Raw genomic sequence first — 16,895 nt, 5'->3', positions numbered from 1 at the left:
GTGTGTGTGTGTGTGTGTGTGTGTGTGTGTGTGTGTGTGTGTGTGTGTGTGGGTGTGTGCATGTGTGTGTGTGTGTGTGTGTGTGTGTGTGTGTGTGTGTGTGTGTGTGTGTGGGTGTGTGCATGTGTGTGTGTGTGTGTGTGTGTGTGTGTGTGTGTGTGTGCACGTGTGTGTGTGCGCGCGCACACACACTCATGGACAGTGCTCAGTCTGGGAATAATTACGAGCTGTAAGTCCAGTGACTGGGTTGATAATAACCACTCCTCAGGTCCCAGGGGAGTGGGTAGACGCGCTGCAGCCCTGACCCTGCACTCTCACATTACTGAGCGCCTTGCAGCTCCAGCATGACATCACCGCTTCAACATCGGTCTCCGCCCCTCTCTCTCTCTCTCGCTCTCGCTCTCTCTCTTTCATTCCCTCCCCCCTTCTGATCTAACTGACACCCAGAACTGTGAAGTAAAAAAACACTTCCCACTCCTCCAGTCCTCCAACTGGCCCGTCTGGGAATAAGCACTGCACCCTGTTCCTAAACTCCGCCCAGCCCCTGCACTGGACCCCCGGCACAAGTTCCCCAGCAGCCATGTCTGCACCCACACCCCCGGTCCTGCGTCCCACGTCCCGAACGATGGGTCCCACAATCCTGTGCTGTGGCTCGAACACAAACGGCCTGGCAATGGCCCAAGGGGAGGGAGGAGAGAGAGCCAGGCGCAGTCAGCCCACTGACTCATATCCTTCCCCTCTGACTGCCATCCAGAGATGATGTAATGCTCTTGGCTTCTCTCCCTCCCTCTCCTCTCCCCACATCCCCCCCCCCCAACTCCCCCCTCGTCCAACAACGCAAGCTTCGCTCCAGGCTGGTGAAGTCACCGCTAACTCTGGTAGACACAGCAGCTAAAAACTTTCAAATGTAACCAAAACAGCCCGGGGCCAAGTTCCAGACACTGCGAGACGCGGTGGTGCAGTCGCCATGGGAACGGAGGTAAACAGAGAGAGAAACAGCAGGCTCAAACAGCTTGCAGCTGCCTGCCGCTCTGAGTAAACACTGCGCAGGACCTGCCAGTGATTTACTGTCTTTAATCACCAGCAGGGAGGAGAGGGCCACAGGGTTTGGACGAAGGAAATAATAAGAATCTGATCAAATAAATCAGCTCTAATGGCTCATGACAGAACCTGACTTTTATTGGCGAATGAAGGCCCTGAAATGGGGCATTGGGAATTCTGGGGATGTTACAGGTATCTGTGGCCCGTGGAGCATCTTTGGAGGTGGAGGAATTCTTTGGATTTGGGGGAGTCTGGGTGTATTGCGGTATCTTTCGATGTTGGTTTATTTGAAACTAGGGCTATCTGGTTTCTTTGTGACATCTAGGCATCTAAGGATACGTGTGGACATTGAGGTTTCTCAGGATGTTGCAGTATTTGATACAGGGTGTAGATGGGTTGGAATACATAGGGGGTGGTGGGGTGTTCATTCACAGTTGACTTTTCTCTCTAGTACACACATCAAGTTCACGTTTACAGTAAGCCTTAAAAATATAGATAAAAATTGTCAGGAATAGCTTAATAAACTGACACTACTCTGCTCTTATGACCAGATGCTCATCTGTCCATGTGAGCAGGTTGGCCTTCGAATCCAGAGTGTCTGCAAATCAAAATTACAGTTCACTGCTCTATTATTCCAATGGATCCAGCCATCCACGTGAGGCACAATCTGGATGGCCATGAGTCCAGAACCTGGGATTGATTTAATCTGAAAGGATCTCATTCTCCTTTCAAACACCCCGAGCGCATTTCATATCAGTAAAAATGTCTGTGCCTCAGCCAATCAGCAGGGAAAGGATGGTGTCGTCAACAGCCAATCGGCTGCAATGTACAGGAAAAGCCCTCCCCCCCCTTCCTTAAATTTCTTGATCAGTCTCAGGTGGGTGACAGGCTGAGATAAGAAATCTGTACTTGCTCTGTAGAGCAGGTCCGTGTGAAATAACAGGACTGTCAGAAGGAGTCCCTTTTCTTTGAACGTCTCTTGGCAGCAGAAGTCTTTCCTTGCGTTTGACACTGCTCCAGTGCCTCTGAGGCAGGGTGTGACAGCTCTCTTAATGCAGCATTACCAAGGCTTCATTGTACTTTGAGCTATTAGATCCCTTTCTTCCTTTTTCTGATTCCTCACATCCACATCCTCCTTCCCACCTCTCCTCCCTTCTATTATTTTACAGGTTGGTAACAACCTCCTCTTCTTCTCCTCCAGTCCACTCACTTCCCCCTCCTTCTGTCCTCAGCTCTCCTTGGATCCCATCCCCTCTCTCTGCCTTAAGTGCAGATCTCTCTCTACCTGCTCCGAAGGTAGATCCTTCTTTCTTTCTCTCTCACTCCCTTGTCATCCCCTCCTCTCTCGCAACCTTTTATTCCTGCCCGACTTTCCGTCGATGCTCCGCTCTCTCTCTCTGCTCCGCTCAGAGGGCAGGTCCCCATCTCAAGATTTCAAGTGGTGACATATTCTCTCTCTCTCTCCTCCTCTCTCTCCCTCTCTCTCTCTGCTCTGTGGGGGCCTGCGTGTGTGGTGGCCCCAGGCAGGGATGACACAGCGGCGCTGGAATGAGAGGGAACAGAGCATGGGCGTTCCTCTCCAAACGCACTATTAAACCCTCTGCAGTACACAATGAGCTCATCTTAATTCAGGTCAGATGTACGTCCTGCATTCGCTCTCTGCACAGATAGGGGCCAAGCAGGCAGGGTCAACGCGTTCCTTCTCCAAACAGGTCCCGGCGTTCACGATTTCATGCACAAACACGGGAGCAGACCTGGCAGGTGCTATTGAACAGGAGACCCCACCGCGCTATTCCTAGGTGCCCTTTACACTAGGTATTCGATTTCCAGCCAAAGAAACCTTTTGAGGTATCACTTAAGCATGAAACTAAGTGTGTGAAATGCGTCTGATTTCCCAGTGGTGTAAAGCTACACATTTGCTTGCCTAGAGATACTGAATGTAGCTGTTTTTATTGAACTACATTTCCCAACATGCAAATTCAACACTCAGAATCACCCAATTACAAAGTAATAAAACTGCACTTTCAGATTAAAACAATAATCATACTGAGGGTAGATTGATTATTTTGTTGAAAATGGGTATACCAAAATTCAAATAAAATGAGAAAACTTGGACAAACTACCGATAGACAAACACACCTTTGGTAAGACACAATATAACTACCATTGTTCAAAATGACTAAGTATAACTATAAGTGCAAATCAACAGTCACAAATATAACTGTCCAATGACCGTGCAGAGTCTGGAAACTCCCCAGCTACAGTAAAGAGTATTGACTATGTCCCATATAGATGCTCTTGCTACAGAACTGGTTTGCAAATTATAGTCCACTCATACGACTGGGGGAGGGCCGTTCAGTCAAAAATAAAGGAAGAAACTGACCTTTGATTCCAGCAAGGGCTCTTGTTCCTATCCATCAGGAGACATACTGTCAGCAGTTATTAGTGGGCAGGCTATTTACTCTGAATTTAAAACAAACTTTTCTAGCTTGCTTGAAAATCATTAAACTGTTTGCCCTGAAAGTAGGGTTTTGTTTAATCAAGTATGAAAAACTAATATTATAAAACAATGACAGCCATCAGGTTCACTCAGCAATAAATGAATGGTGCAGTAGGGGACTCAACCCGCTTCATCCAGCGTGTAGCAGCTGATGAAAAAAGCATGCACTAGCAATTTCTGAACTGGCAGCATTTACGCACATGAGCATTGCTTCATGCTTACAGAACTAGTGACTGAGCAGTCCAATTCAAAACATATTTCAAACGAGTAATAAAACATTTTGTTGCATGTTTACAATAAACAAGTTATAAGGTCTGATTTAATGTTGCCGTATGCTTAGATCAATGACAAATAAGTTTTTTTCTGACCTGTCAAATCATATTACTTCTATAAGCAAGAAAAATGATTTCATCATTGTCATTAAACATTCATTGATGGACTTTATTAAATGAGCACAGAGCATAGTGGATCTACTCTTACTCATGAAACACCCCCACACATACATGCACGCATGCACACACACACACGCACACACATGCAAATTCACACTCACACACACACACACACACCCTGAGCTGTCAGTGCAGAAACCATGCAGTTCTATTTTAGGGATGAACTTCCTGTCTGACCATAGAGGTACTTCAGGATCTTGTTGTTCTTCAGAGGTGTGAAAACTGTATATTTGAAACTGCATGTGAAATGGAAAATAGAGTATTTTTACTTCCTTTGTACACCACATACAAGCAAACATCCTTGCATACCCCAGCCACAATGCTTCAGCTTCAGCCACAATGCAATCTGATCAGAACTAAGACTCACCCCACTCCACCTGCTCCTACATAGTCTGTGGGCCCATCTCTTTTAGACCGACTGAGGCTACAAACACCTCTGACCCCTCCATCCTGTCCAGTAGGGCCTTTAACTTCTCTGCATATTTTGCTGTAGTACCCTAAAACTCCTTTTTAAATGTTTGGTTGATGGCCTGTGTACACCACATGTGATAGTGTTAAAGTGTTAAGGCAGCACAACACATAAGTCATCATGGATCTGAGCTGGGAAGTATTTTTAAAACATGTAACTAAAATGGAGATTTCAATTAGTATGTGAACTCTGCCATTTGTATTTCAGTTAATTGAATGAAGGTCATTTGTATTTGGTTTTTCAAAATTGCACCAGCTAATTCATATAGCACTAGCCTGCCTCAGTTTCTGTGATTGTCTGACCTTGCTTTCCATTGCTGGTCCTTTGCTTGTTTAGCTTTATAGCTTTTGTGTGTGTGTGTGTGTGTGTGTGTGTGTGTGTGTGTGTGTGTGTGTGTGCGCGTGTGTGTGTGTGTGTGTGCGTGCGTGTGTGTGTGTGTGTGTGTGTGTGGGTGTGGGTGTGCGTGCGTGCATGTGTGTGTGTGCGTGCATGCATGCATGTGTATGCACACGTGTCTGCGTGTTTTTCTGATGAAGACCAACCTTTAATTGATCAGTGGATCAGTGTAATCATTTTATTTACATGTTCAGCATGAAATGTTACACACTGTAAATCTGAGGATTAAATGCCTGCACTACATCACTCCATGTTTGGTTTCATATGCTCACTGGGGACCAAAAACATATGGTTCTAGCTTTTTAAACACACACTTTTAATAATAATTCTATTTTACTTTTATTTCAGTTAGGTTACAAAATGGACCTATAACTGGGCCTACAGTTTTTGATGATTCTTACTTTGTGTGATGCTTAATGTTTACAGTATATCACCCTTTTGTGCAGAAAAGCATTAGTTCTTATTTTTTGATATTCACCTAATTGCTTATTTCTGTACAAATTGTCTATTATGTACTTTCACACAGTATTTTGAAAATACAAGATGTAATTTGTATTTAATACACATTCACAACAGTGATTTGTATTTGTATTTAAATTCTCTTTTTTTATGACTATTTTGTATTTTGTGACAAATTGCATTCACTGTGTATTTTACAAACCTCTAACCTGTCAAGGGTCATGTGGATATTGGCATGTGTCTTTTTCCTCATTTTTGCTTAATACACAGAATATCATTTAAAGTTGTAGTTGCATAAAAGTAAAGATGTATGAATGACATATCTGTATTAATCTTCTTTTCAAAGTCTTTCTCATTTTGTTTTTGAATCTCTACTTTCTCTGTAGTTGCACATACCATCACACTTAGTTTCTTCCTGACTATTGGGAATGAACTTAAAAAACCACAACAACATAGAAAACAGAATGACAAAATGCTTTTACATGCTGTTTTATATGGTTATATATGTAATGAAGATGTAATTGATCTGTGTGTTGCATGTCACCCTGCTCACACCCTGAAATATGTATGATATGATAGATTCAGTCCTACACCAGGCTGTCAGCCATGACATTCAGCTACTTGTTCACATGGTTATTTGGGAGAAAGCACATTGCATTTCAAAAAGATTATTCTATATTTAAGATGGACACAGGGCAGATACTAAAAACACATGTTCTCAGTGTTGACTGGCCTCTTTTTCACACCTCCTCTGTGGGTTTTTTCCCCTCAAGCTATGAGACCCACATAAATAATTACAATCTGCTCAAAATATCAGTCATAGCAATGCACACAGACACACACACACACACACACACACACAAAACCACTTTATCACAACAAACAAGATGCTTTCTGCCCTCTGCCGTACAGTGTTGTGTGCTCTAACTGACAGAATTGTCAGTTCAAATTGCTTCACCTTTAATTTACACTGTCTTCTTAAGGAAGTTATAATTGAGTAACTGACTAGTAACAATTTGTCACATACTACTTCCTCATTCACAACAATTCCTTTCACATCCCCTTTACAAAAATTGCTATCAATCAAAATAGCATAAAACCTGGTGAATAACCCACTGATACACTCGGAGCAATGTTTACACGAAACACAAACATTTATTAAAAGGCAGGTCAGAGTCACCAGGAAGAACAGTACTTATAATGTAATGTCATCAACATTACTACTTGTGCTATGCATTATTTTCTCCATTACTAATGACTAGCCAATGAGGAATAAATGGGCAATTATGGCATTATACAAAAAGTCAAACAGGTTCCAGCTCCTTTTACCTACTGTAACTGTGTTTGTTTGAAACACCTCTAAGCTAGGCATTGTAGAATGTGTGTAATTAGTTAGAATGAAGCTGGAAATCAAAAGCTGTTTTCACAGAACTTCTCCCACGCATTTAACTAGTGATGAACATTAATACAAATGAGAATCAAATCAACTCAATCAAATATGGTAGCAAAACCTCCTGATCATGCAGGAAATAAAGCATCTTTGCATTAGAAAATAAAAATGTGAAGATGCCAAAAGTATCAGATTAAAAATGTATTTAGCTGTATAAGTGGTGCAGGTAAAAAATACAGACAAAGGTCCACATTGAGTAGTCTAACTGGTGCATACAAAACGAGAAGGTGGGTACTATATACTTTCAACATTGTGTACCGAGCATTATTGGACTTGGTGCTCAGTTAATGCAACCTCAGGTGGTGCTCAATTGGTGCAGAACACCAGCTCAAACACATGCTTTTCAAACTAGGTCAAATCTCCATGTAAATATTTCTATGCAAATAACAGCTTTAATGGCTTTTGACTGACTACTTAGCAAAATACCCTCTCTCAGTTATACATATGCTTGTTATGAATTGCATGGCCTTTGCACTAAGGGCAAATGTATACAGAGCTGCTGTCCCTGTAAAAAAGGTTTAAAACCGCAGTCAACCACATAAAATACATTACCAGATCTGCTAAGTCTCTCTTCATAACTTATACTGTAGGTTTTTGTTCTAGGAATTAGTCCTGTAGCTCTTTGCTGTGGTCTGATGAATGGCGTTATATGATGTTAATTTAGCCTCCTTTGATTTATACTATACTATGGACCTGAGAATCATATTTGCCTTTTTCCTGGTTTCTGCATTGTCTAGATCCAGATAGACTTGGTTCAGCTATTACATATTTATTGTTGCTTACATTCTAGTGCCTAATGCTTCTCAAAATGTAGCATAAAATAATCCTATCTTAAATAATAATTACTGTCCACAAGTAAAATTTTACAATGGCCAATGTTCAAATTTATCTATAAGGTCTTTAACCAATTCTGAAATGTTTAGAATTTTAGTAACTTGCAAACCGTTAGCTACACCTGCAAGTCTTGTGTCATCTGCAAATGTAACTATTTCATCCCTAATGTCCTTATCAAGGTCATCGATGTAAACAACAAAGGCCCCAACACCACCCCCTGGGGGACTCCTCCTCCCAAAAAACCTTGCTTAAATGTGATTTTGTATTACACACAAACACCAATTTTGAACCTATTTTGAGATAATTCCTTTGATTGCTGTAATTTGAAACCAAGTTTCTCCTGGTTCCTCAATGAAGTCCATCACAAAGATTGGTAAAAATACATCATGATGTAAAATACCCCTACAGTAAAATAAACTACAAAATAATGGTATGAAAAATGTAGAGAGAGGTAGACCAGGAAGTAATTTGAGTATTTTGATAATACAAAAAATACCTCTCTCTGAAGAATCACGATACAAATTACATCAAGATTTTTCTAAGCCCAACAAATACAAATTACAAAATATATTACAATTCAAATACACTATAACTAAAATATGTATTTCAAATACCTGTAATAGAAATACTGTCCATCCCTCATCCAGCAGAATTGTCAACCACAAATTTTTGTGCAAAAACTATGCAGACTGCTCCCTACCCCTAAATAACATCCATTGCACACCATGATTCTAATTGCACTAAGTCAGTGGCTTCAAAAGATGTTTCTCAGGTATTTTTAGTGTGTTTCTCTTGTCAACTAGTGATGGAAGCGTGAGGCTCCATGTACTTCATAAAAGGCTGCACTATCAACGTTGGTAGTCACTGATTCATATGAACCAACACTTATCTCTTTACAGCAAAATGCTATGACTGGTTCAGATCAATTAATCAATCATAGTTATTGACAGTTCTTCACATTTTGGGGTTCACTAAGTGCCATTGTCCCATCATTGGTCTCAAGCTTGCACCAAGACTGAAACATATTCATTTTCATCATGTTATGTGAAAAGGTTATTCCCCTTTGTGTCATGTGCTTCACAACTGAGGCAGGATGTTGGACATGGCTGTGTGTAATCAAGCTTTTTCTACCTCCTCCTTTTCAGAGTCAAAAGGTTGAGGTCTTCCCCTCCATGCTGTATCTCAGTTGGTTGACTAGCTGTGTCTAACACGTTTAGCTCTGACATAACTCAGGAACAGATGTTTAGAATTCAAAGGGAGAAAGCATTCTAATCACTTGGACACAGCTTTACTTTGTATGATAATGATAGCCATGGCATTCAGATGTCCAAAGAGCTTTTTTTCCTTCCCTTTCTTAAATACATGTTCCTAACACTGGTTTCTGTCAGCGAACCTCCCCGGGGGATTCGGTCAGGGACTCTGTCAGGGAACAAGAGCCGTGGTCCTCAGATTTCACAGCTACAGGCCTCTGCTCAACCCTTTAACAAATGGACTTAAGGAAAGCCAATCTTAATTGATTCCAAGCCTCTAAGCTCTTTAGTAAACATCATGGAGCAATGAAAATGACTTGTTAGCCTGATTCATTGGACCTTCTGCGCCTCCATTTCTGGAGAGCATAAACTGACCATAAAACAGATGGGGGTTTCATTAAAGGGAATCAGTGGAGGTGTGTGTTTCCCACTGATTTTCTGTAGGGCCGGATCAGTGTTCTTGGAGTGAAACATTCATATGGCAACTCTTGTGTGACCTACAGCTGAATAATTACACTCACCTATAAGTCACATGATGAGGCCAGCAAAGTCAACTCACTGACTGAAACAATGATCATCTTAAATCCGCACCAACACCCCAGTGTATAATGTAGCCAGTAGACGTAGTCAAAAGCAAGTGCAAGAGAAGTCCGTCTTGTGTTCACTCTGCCCCCCCAACTCTCTCTGTTCCTTTCACTCCCTTCCTCTTTCTGTCTTTCTGTATTAACCACGATGAAGCACATCATAATTTCCTGCTGATTTTGATGAAATTGACAGATTTGGTAATCCCTAGACAATCTAACGGATAATTTTCTCCTTGTGATTGAATCCACATTTACATCTATTTCACATGAAAAGCATCAAAAATACAATAGAAACACTGTCAGATTTCATTTTCACTGCTAAAATAAAGTCACAGTAAATCATAGAGAGGAGATAGAGATGAGATCACTATGAATTAGTATTCAGTACAGCACCACACACCTTTGTTTGTAGAAAAATAGTTTGTGCTTTTTTTTTGCTAGGCAGACACAATCCAGGGCTTGCAGTTTCACATGTTTTCCATGTGTACAGCTGGATTTTTACAAAAAAAAAAAACTATTCAGGTTAAGTACCTCACTCAAAGGTACAGTGGGTGTCAGACTCTCATCTTGGAACCAAACCCCCAGTATTCAGGTAACAGTCACAGCTATTTACCAGGCATAGTATTCAGGTAACAGTCACAGCTATTTACCAGGCATACACACTGCCAGGTTGCTGGAAAAATAACACTGCAACTGACCCCTGTAGCAAACACATTGGTTTGTCTAGACCTCACATTACAGCAGACAGCTGGAGTGAAAAGTGGGGCAGGGAAGAGACAGAGGGAGAAACAGGGAGATAGACATACAGAAGAAAGAGAGATGAGGAAGAGAAACAGATTTCCCTGTCTGCCTGTGCTGTTGACATGTACCCTTTGTGATAGGTTTATCAGCATAACTTTACACCCCTGTTAGACTATGAAAAGTCTTTTAAATGTGGAGAAATGTCTAAATGAGCAGCTCTCCAACATAATGGTAAAATTATAAAATAGCTCCAGCATAACTTACACAGCTACTATAATACACAGAAATGTTAATATAATTAGACAGGTAATTCATAACATTCACTACCATCACAAAAAAACTTCACATATATATTGTGACACACAGTCACATTCACTGTTACTGGCATGACACACTTCTCTCAGCAGTAACTTAACTTATTGATTACTATGTGAGACACCTGATATTTCAAAAGTACCAGCCAATGAGGCTCACTACACTGCTGGGGGTCTGGAATGGGAAAGGTGCATGCTGGGACACTAGATGCCCCTCTTAGGAAGTAAGTAAATGCCATCTTGAGGCCTGTTATAACCCAGGGAGGGTATGAAATGTGCACTTCCCAGAGTAATACTTTATACAGGGCTTCACCACTGCACTACACAGCTAACATTGCGTTAGCCAACAAACAGCAATAAAGAGGGCAACTATAGCTACAGATATAGCAAAGTGTGCAGATATTTTACATATTTAGATAGGATTCAGTTAGTATTAGGTAATTTATATATCAGTGCACTTCTGTTATAAAAATGTCTAAGGTGACTTGGTGCAAATGTGTAACATTGTATGATATTTTACGTATAATATTTTCAAAATGGTCATTATAGAAATTTTGCTCTTCTATTCATAATCCTTAATAATAGGGCTCCCTCTTATTCAATTATTGATATTAGGCACAATAGTATAAAATGTTTTCTAAGCATAGTGAACTAATGCACTGGTGTTTTGGGGTTAGTTAAGTAGTTAATAAGACCAAGAACAGTTTTGTTAGTGGATTTAGTACAGCAATAAGTTAGCGCATAGCATTCAAATCAAACTATATGAATAAGGAACAGCGAACTGGATTGGTTAGTTAAATATTTTTAAACACACTGCAATTTATCTAGTTATATGTTTTGGGGATTAGTATTTAACTATTGCCAAATTATTTATCACATTGATTTTAAATGTGAACATAAAACATTATACAATGAATTAAAATCTCGTTTGAATCTGTATGACTTGGACTGGTAATGCTGTACTCCATTCCTAATAAGAGAATATGCTCACAATGACTAAGGAAGCATCAGCTTGATGTAAACTGGTTTTAACAACCATTTTAAAACACAGCCTCTATCACAGCAGTGCATGCTGGGGTGTATCTGCGGGGGAGGATACGGACGCTGTGGCCATGGCCTGGTGGAAGGAAGTTCCTGTGAAGAGCGCGATGCGCGACGCTGTAATCGGCCCCCGATGGCTTCCTGTGGAAGTTGTGTTTCTGTACGGGGGATTTTCCTCCCTCTTCCATTTTTCCTGCTGAGGTGAACGTTTCCATCGCGCTTGCTCATGTGACTTTCACTCATCCTGCACTCATCTGTTCTCAAGTATGAACTCTGCCCACTCTGACTCTGTAAACACCCCCCCACCACCCCCGCGCCACATCCCCCAAAGGTGACAAACCCATAGCTGCTTGTTCCCCCCCACCCCCCAGGCCCTTCACACATTTTCACCACGGCCTGTTAGACTACCCTCATCTAAATCTCGCGCTTCTACCCACAGGTCGCCACCTGCCCCTTAGTTTACTTCAAGTTCATCATCCTCTACCTAACCTCTCCCTCCAAAGAGTTCACTTCAATGAGTTCCCTCTCGGCCACCCTAAAATCAACCTCCAGCAGTCCAAAAAAGAGTACTGGACTGTTCAGGCATCGTTATAAAAATGGCATTATCGTTATAGCTTAATTTAACCTAAGTGATAGCCAAAGCACACAAACACACCTCAAGTAATAAAAGTCAGGCTATTGGCAATGGTGGTGTGAGCGACCTTGATCTGCCCTCATCCTGCATATTCCTGTGGGATTTAAGCTCCGTGTTGTTCAGGAAACATCTTCCTGAAATGACTGGAGAAAATGTGGTCACCAACATGCTGAGGGGGAAACATTAACAGTGTTGGGTACAGTACAAGAGCCCAACACAGTGACCGTGCTCTCTGCTTCCAGCAACATCCCCAGCCCCCCTGTTTTGGCCTTGTTTCACTAAGCAGAGGAGTTCTGTGGAATACTCAACACTTCACAGCCAAGCAACAAGTTATGTTACTGAGAGTATTACTGCACAATCACTCTTATAGTGTTATACAGATAAAGAAACAGAGAAAAAATCGACAGAAGGACCGGTAAAGAGAGAGGGAGAGGAAGAGAGGCAGACTATGTCACCACCGGAAGTATTTAACAGAAATGGCAGGCATATGTACGTCCCCCACCTCCAGACTGATGTGAGTTACTAATTTATTACATCTGCCAGCTCAATAGACAGCGTGTATAGAGACAGAAGAGACTCCGTAGGCTGTCAGTTACCAGGACAGGTATGGCAACTGTGACACAGAAAAACTGACACATCACACAATCACAAGCGGAGTGACGTTAACTGAACGCAGAGTCTGACACAGTGAGGTGCTGGATGTACAACAGTGAGGTATACAGCATATGACTCAGTGAGGTGAGCAGTGTACTCTATGACAGAGCGAGGTACAGACTCAGATGGAACAGGCGTGGTGAACTCACAGTCGCACTGATTGCCATTCCTCTGAGGAGTGAAATTCCATCCCTGTCCAGGACAAAGAGGCTGCCAAAGTGTCAGTCAGATCGTCAGTCAGGCTTTCCGATGGGCCCCTCATCCAATATTCACAAGGGCTCCATTCTGTGCATCTACATAGCCCTGTCTACAGGACACACGCTGCGCTGTCTACAGGACACACATATCTACAGGACAAACACTACAATGTGTCTACAGAACAAACTGTGCAATGCTGTGTCTATACAGCAAATGCTACCGCACTGTGTCTACAAGACACACGCTACAACACTGTGTCTACAGCACACAGGCCACAACACCTTATCTACAGCGCACACACTACTACCACTGTGTCTACAGGACAAACACCACAACATTCTGTCTGCAGAACACATGCTATAGTACTGTATCTACAGGACACGTGCTACAATACTGTGTTTAGAGGACACATGATACAATGCTGTGCATAAAGGACACACACCACAGCATTATGCCTAAAGGACACACACTACAGCATGGTTTAAACAGGAAAAATGCTACAACACTCTCTACAGCAAACACACAGTAATAATACAGTATCTCCCTGTGGGAAACACATTGCACTGCTGTTTACAGGAAACACAAAAACACGTTCTCACTACGTGACACACACACACAAAAGCTGTCTCTCTACAGGAGACAAACCACAACACAGTCTCAAAAACATACAAACTTACACACAGATTCATCAAAGACAGAACTGCAGCTCCAGTGAAACAAACCTAAATCAACAAGAACTGGCTATACAGGAAACGTACTGCCTTTCTGCATTAAGGATGGTAATCACAGTTTATCTTTTGTTGCTACTTTCGATAATGAATGGGATTAGCGCGGCCCTCACGGAAAGGACCATGGAGGGCGCTGACACAGATTAAGTAGGGTAAAATGTTGCAAGCACACCCCACCAAGCCTATTCACCGCCCTACCCAAGCCCAAAGCTCATAAGTCTCCATCGTACCCTTGATTGCAAATGGTATGTTTCTTTCTCTGGTGCATGTTGTGTGTGTTCAGGGGGTGATTATACTGCAGACAGGGTGTTTTCTGATGCAGAGAGAGTGTTAAAATCAATTAGAGCAGCAGACAGAAAGCACTAGCCTAATGTAGATGTTTCTAGAAAAAGATGACATTCCTACCAGAGTCCAAATGAGTAATGGCATCATTGCTGGACACACCCACATGACTCTGTCAACACACAGCTTTACTGAGATAGACACAACTATAAAATGTCTATGGAGATTTACAAACAAGCTCTTCTAACTTCACACACAGACCGTTAAGCACATAATGAATCATGACTGAACAACAAGTCCTTTCCAAATACAGAAAAGGTTTCTAATGAGCACGAAGAAATCATTGAGACCACTTAAAAATTAAAAGAAAGACTTTAAACTTATTCTTCTCAAATGCTGGGTCGGGGTAAATACAAAAAAAAGACTGAACTTCTTGAGTCTTCCTCCCAAACTCATGTTGAAGGATGTATCTTAAATAACATCAGTGATTCAAATTACAGCACGGGAAACAAGTAGAATTCCGAGGCAGCAATCGGACAGTAAATGGGAGTTTTCTGGAGGTGAAATAGTAAACCAGAGTAAAAGTAGTAACTCAGAGGTACATCCTTAGTGAACTGATCTCGTCACTTCATCCCCAGGGACCCTCTGACACGCCGGCCTGTGTGACAATACTGACAGAACACAGAATACAAACCGAAGATCACACAAAAACACTAATGTTCCAAGTGTAAGGTGACACCGCCATTACCTCACAGCCTAAAGTAAGAGGCACAGTTGCCCAGAGAACAATAGAACATATAGTTGCCATACCTTCCTTTGCTCCACCTTTCCATTGGAACAGGCAAACTGAGATAGCACAACTCAACTAGCACAGAGAGGGGAAACTCAGAGGGAGGGTGACTCAGACAACAGAGAGAGGGAGGGCATTTCCATTGACATAGAGAGAGGGCAACTCAGCCTACAGAGAGGGGCAATTCAGCCATGCAGACAGATTGTTGTACTCTAGCAGCACCCAGGTAGGGTGATTCAACTTCCCCCGATAGAGAGAGAGGTCTATTCTCCCAGACAAGTGCAATGACAACTCAACCAGCACGCGAAGGCAAGGTGATAAAATTGACGGATGGTGGAAGTGAGTTGTTGGTAGCTGTGTGGGTATGTGGTCTTTAAAAATACAGGAGGACTCACCCTATCTGCCGATTGGTAGATGGAGCCTGTGTGATGACGGAGCTGGACTGGGGTGACGGCAGCGCCTGCTGGATCACGATGCTGCTGTCGTGGTTTGTCATGCGGGAGTGGGGCTGGTGCTGATTCTGGCCAGCTGACCCGTGCAGAGAAATGTTCTGGAGAGAGGTGGAAAGAGGAAGAGAGGCACGAGGGAGCTGTTAATATACCAACAAGGTCGAATGCCAACAACAGCACAAGACCAAGCACAACAGAGTTAATTAAACTATCTCTGCTTCATGTAAATTCACTAGCGGTTTGAACTGAACATATTTACTATGCTGTTCGTTTAATAGAGAGGTTGTTGTGGTGACACGGGCCTGATGTACAATTGCTGATTCCAGACAGGGTTACATAAAGGGGAACAAACATAACAAAGCTACACTGATACTCTTTCAGGTATCCCTCTATACATTTGGGGTTATGACCAACAATCTGAATACGGAATAGGGAGTTATTCAAAGTAGCAAATGGGTTCTCATGGAGATTCTTAGGGGCTGGGCAGCATAGGGCGGATTGCCACGCCAGGAAGTATCCTCTGAATGAGATCACTTGACCATTGACCACTTGATCATTTCTGCAGTAGTGATACAGACTTCAGTTACTGGAGGATGAGTGCGTGCTGGCCTTTGTTTCATTAATTACCCTGACCTAATTACAATTAGTTAACACACTGTATACAATTACATTGAGGCATTTCCCCAAATTCTATGGATTTCAGTGTTGAATGATATAAATGCAACATGTGATATCACACAGTCTTGCCCTAACAAATATCTGCTGAATGAAACACTTCCTACTGTGACAGTATGAAGATTGCATGCATTGAAGATTGGATGTTGTGAATGGGATTTCCTTTCTGATTTGATAGTATTTAACAATGAATAAAATGCTACACTTCCCATGGATTAACTTGCAAATTTACCACAATAGCAGAACTTTTTTTCTTCCCAGTTTTGCATGAGAAATATCTCATCATAGAACAATAATCAGTGGTACTGCACCAGTATAACAGGGAACAAGTAATATGGTACAGCTTCATGCCAACAGTCAGTGGAGCTCTATTGAAAGCCATGTTCAGTACTCCATCAGACAAATACTGATATGTTTTTTCCTCCATTATCGTTAATCTGAACAAATGCCGATTTTCCCCACCATCACCAATACTCAGAGAGTCACCGCTTGCCGCTTTTCCTGCCCCAGCCTGACCATGGACTAAGTGAAGGCTCCTCACCTCAGCCCGTCAGCTCCTCTCTTTCCTGGTTTGCCCTAAACCCAGCAATCAGTCCTGCCTCGACTCGCCTCCTGCTGACTGAGCACTCCTCCCCCACCCTAAACTACCCAGACAGGTGAGCTAAACACAGGTGAACCCAGCCCAGATGACCCTAATGCTGAGGTACCCAGACAGGTGGGTTAAACCAGGCAAACTAAACACCCCCCCCCCCCCCCCACAGACATGATGTAAGCTATCTTCAGGTGAGATGTCCACAGGGGTTAACCGCACAGGTGGGCAGGCCACAGGTCAGCAGTTCACAGATTGACACCTCACAGCCATGCTGCCTTTAGCCTGACTGCTCTCAGATGTCCTACACCTTCTCTTGTAGTGATTACCCAGGTCCAGAGAGAATATACAGATCTAATCCAGAG

The 16,895-nt window shown here is 42.4% G+C and overlaps 1 protein-coding gene across 2 annotated transcripts in view; it reads right to left on the bottom strand.

Annotated features, from left to right (window-relative positions):
- creb5b (cAMP responsive element binding protein 5b) overlaps nucleotides 1-16,895 on the bottom strand; it is a 58,166-nt gene that overhangs the window by 30,727 nt on the left and 10,544 nt on the right. For both annotated transcript variants that reach the window (XM_036538968.1, XM_036538969.1), the window contains exon 5: nucleotides 15,213-15,367. In XM_036538968.1, coding sequence (XP_036394861.1) covers nucleotides 15,213-15,367 — 155 coding nt within the window. The remainder of the gene's footprint in view (nucleotides 1-15,212; nucleotides 15,368-16,895) is intronic.

The sequence above is a fragment of the Megalops cyprinoides genome, chromosome 10, assembly GCF_013368585.1.
Source record: "Megalops cyprinoides isolate fMegCyp1 chromosome 10, fMegCyp1.pri, whole genome shotgun sequence".
NCBI classification, from domain to species: Eukaryota; Metazoa; Chordata; class Actinopteri; order Elopiformes; family Megalopidae; genus Megalops; species Megalops cyprinoides.
Note: the sequence above shows the minus strand (reverse complement) of the source record. Positions and strands in the feature narration are given on the sequence as shown.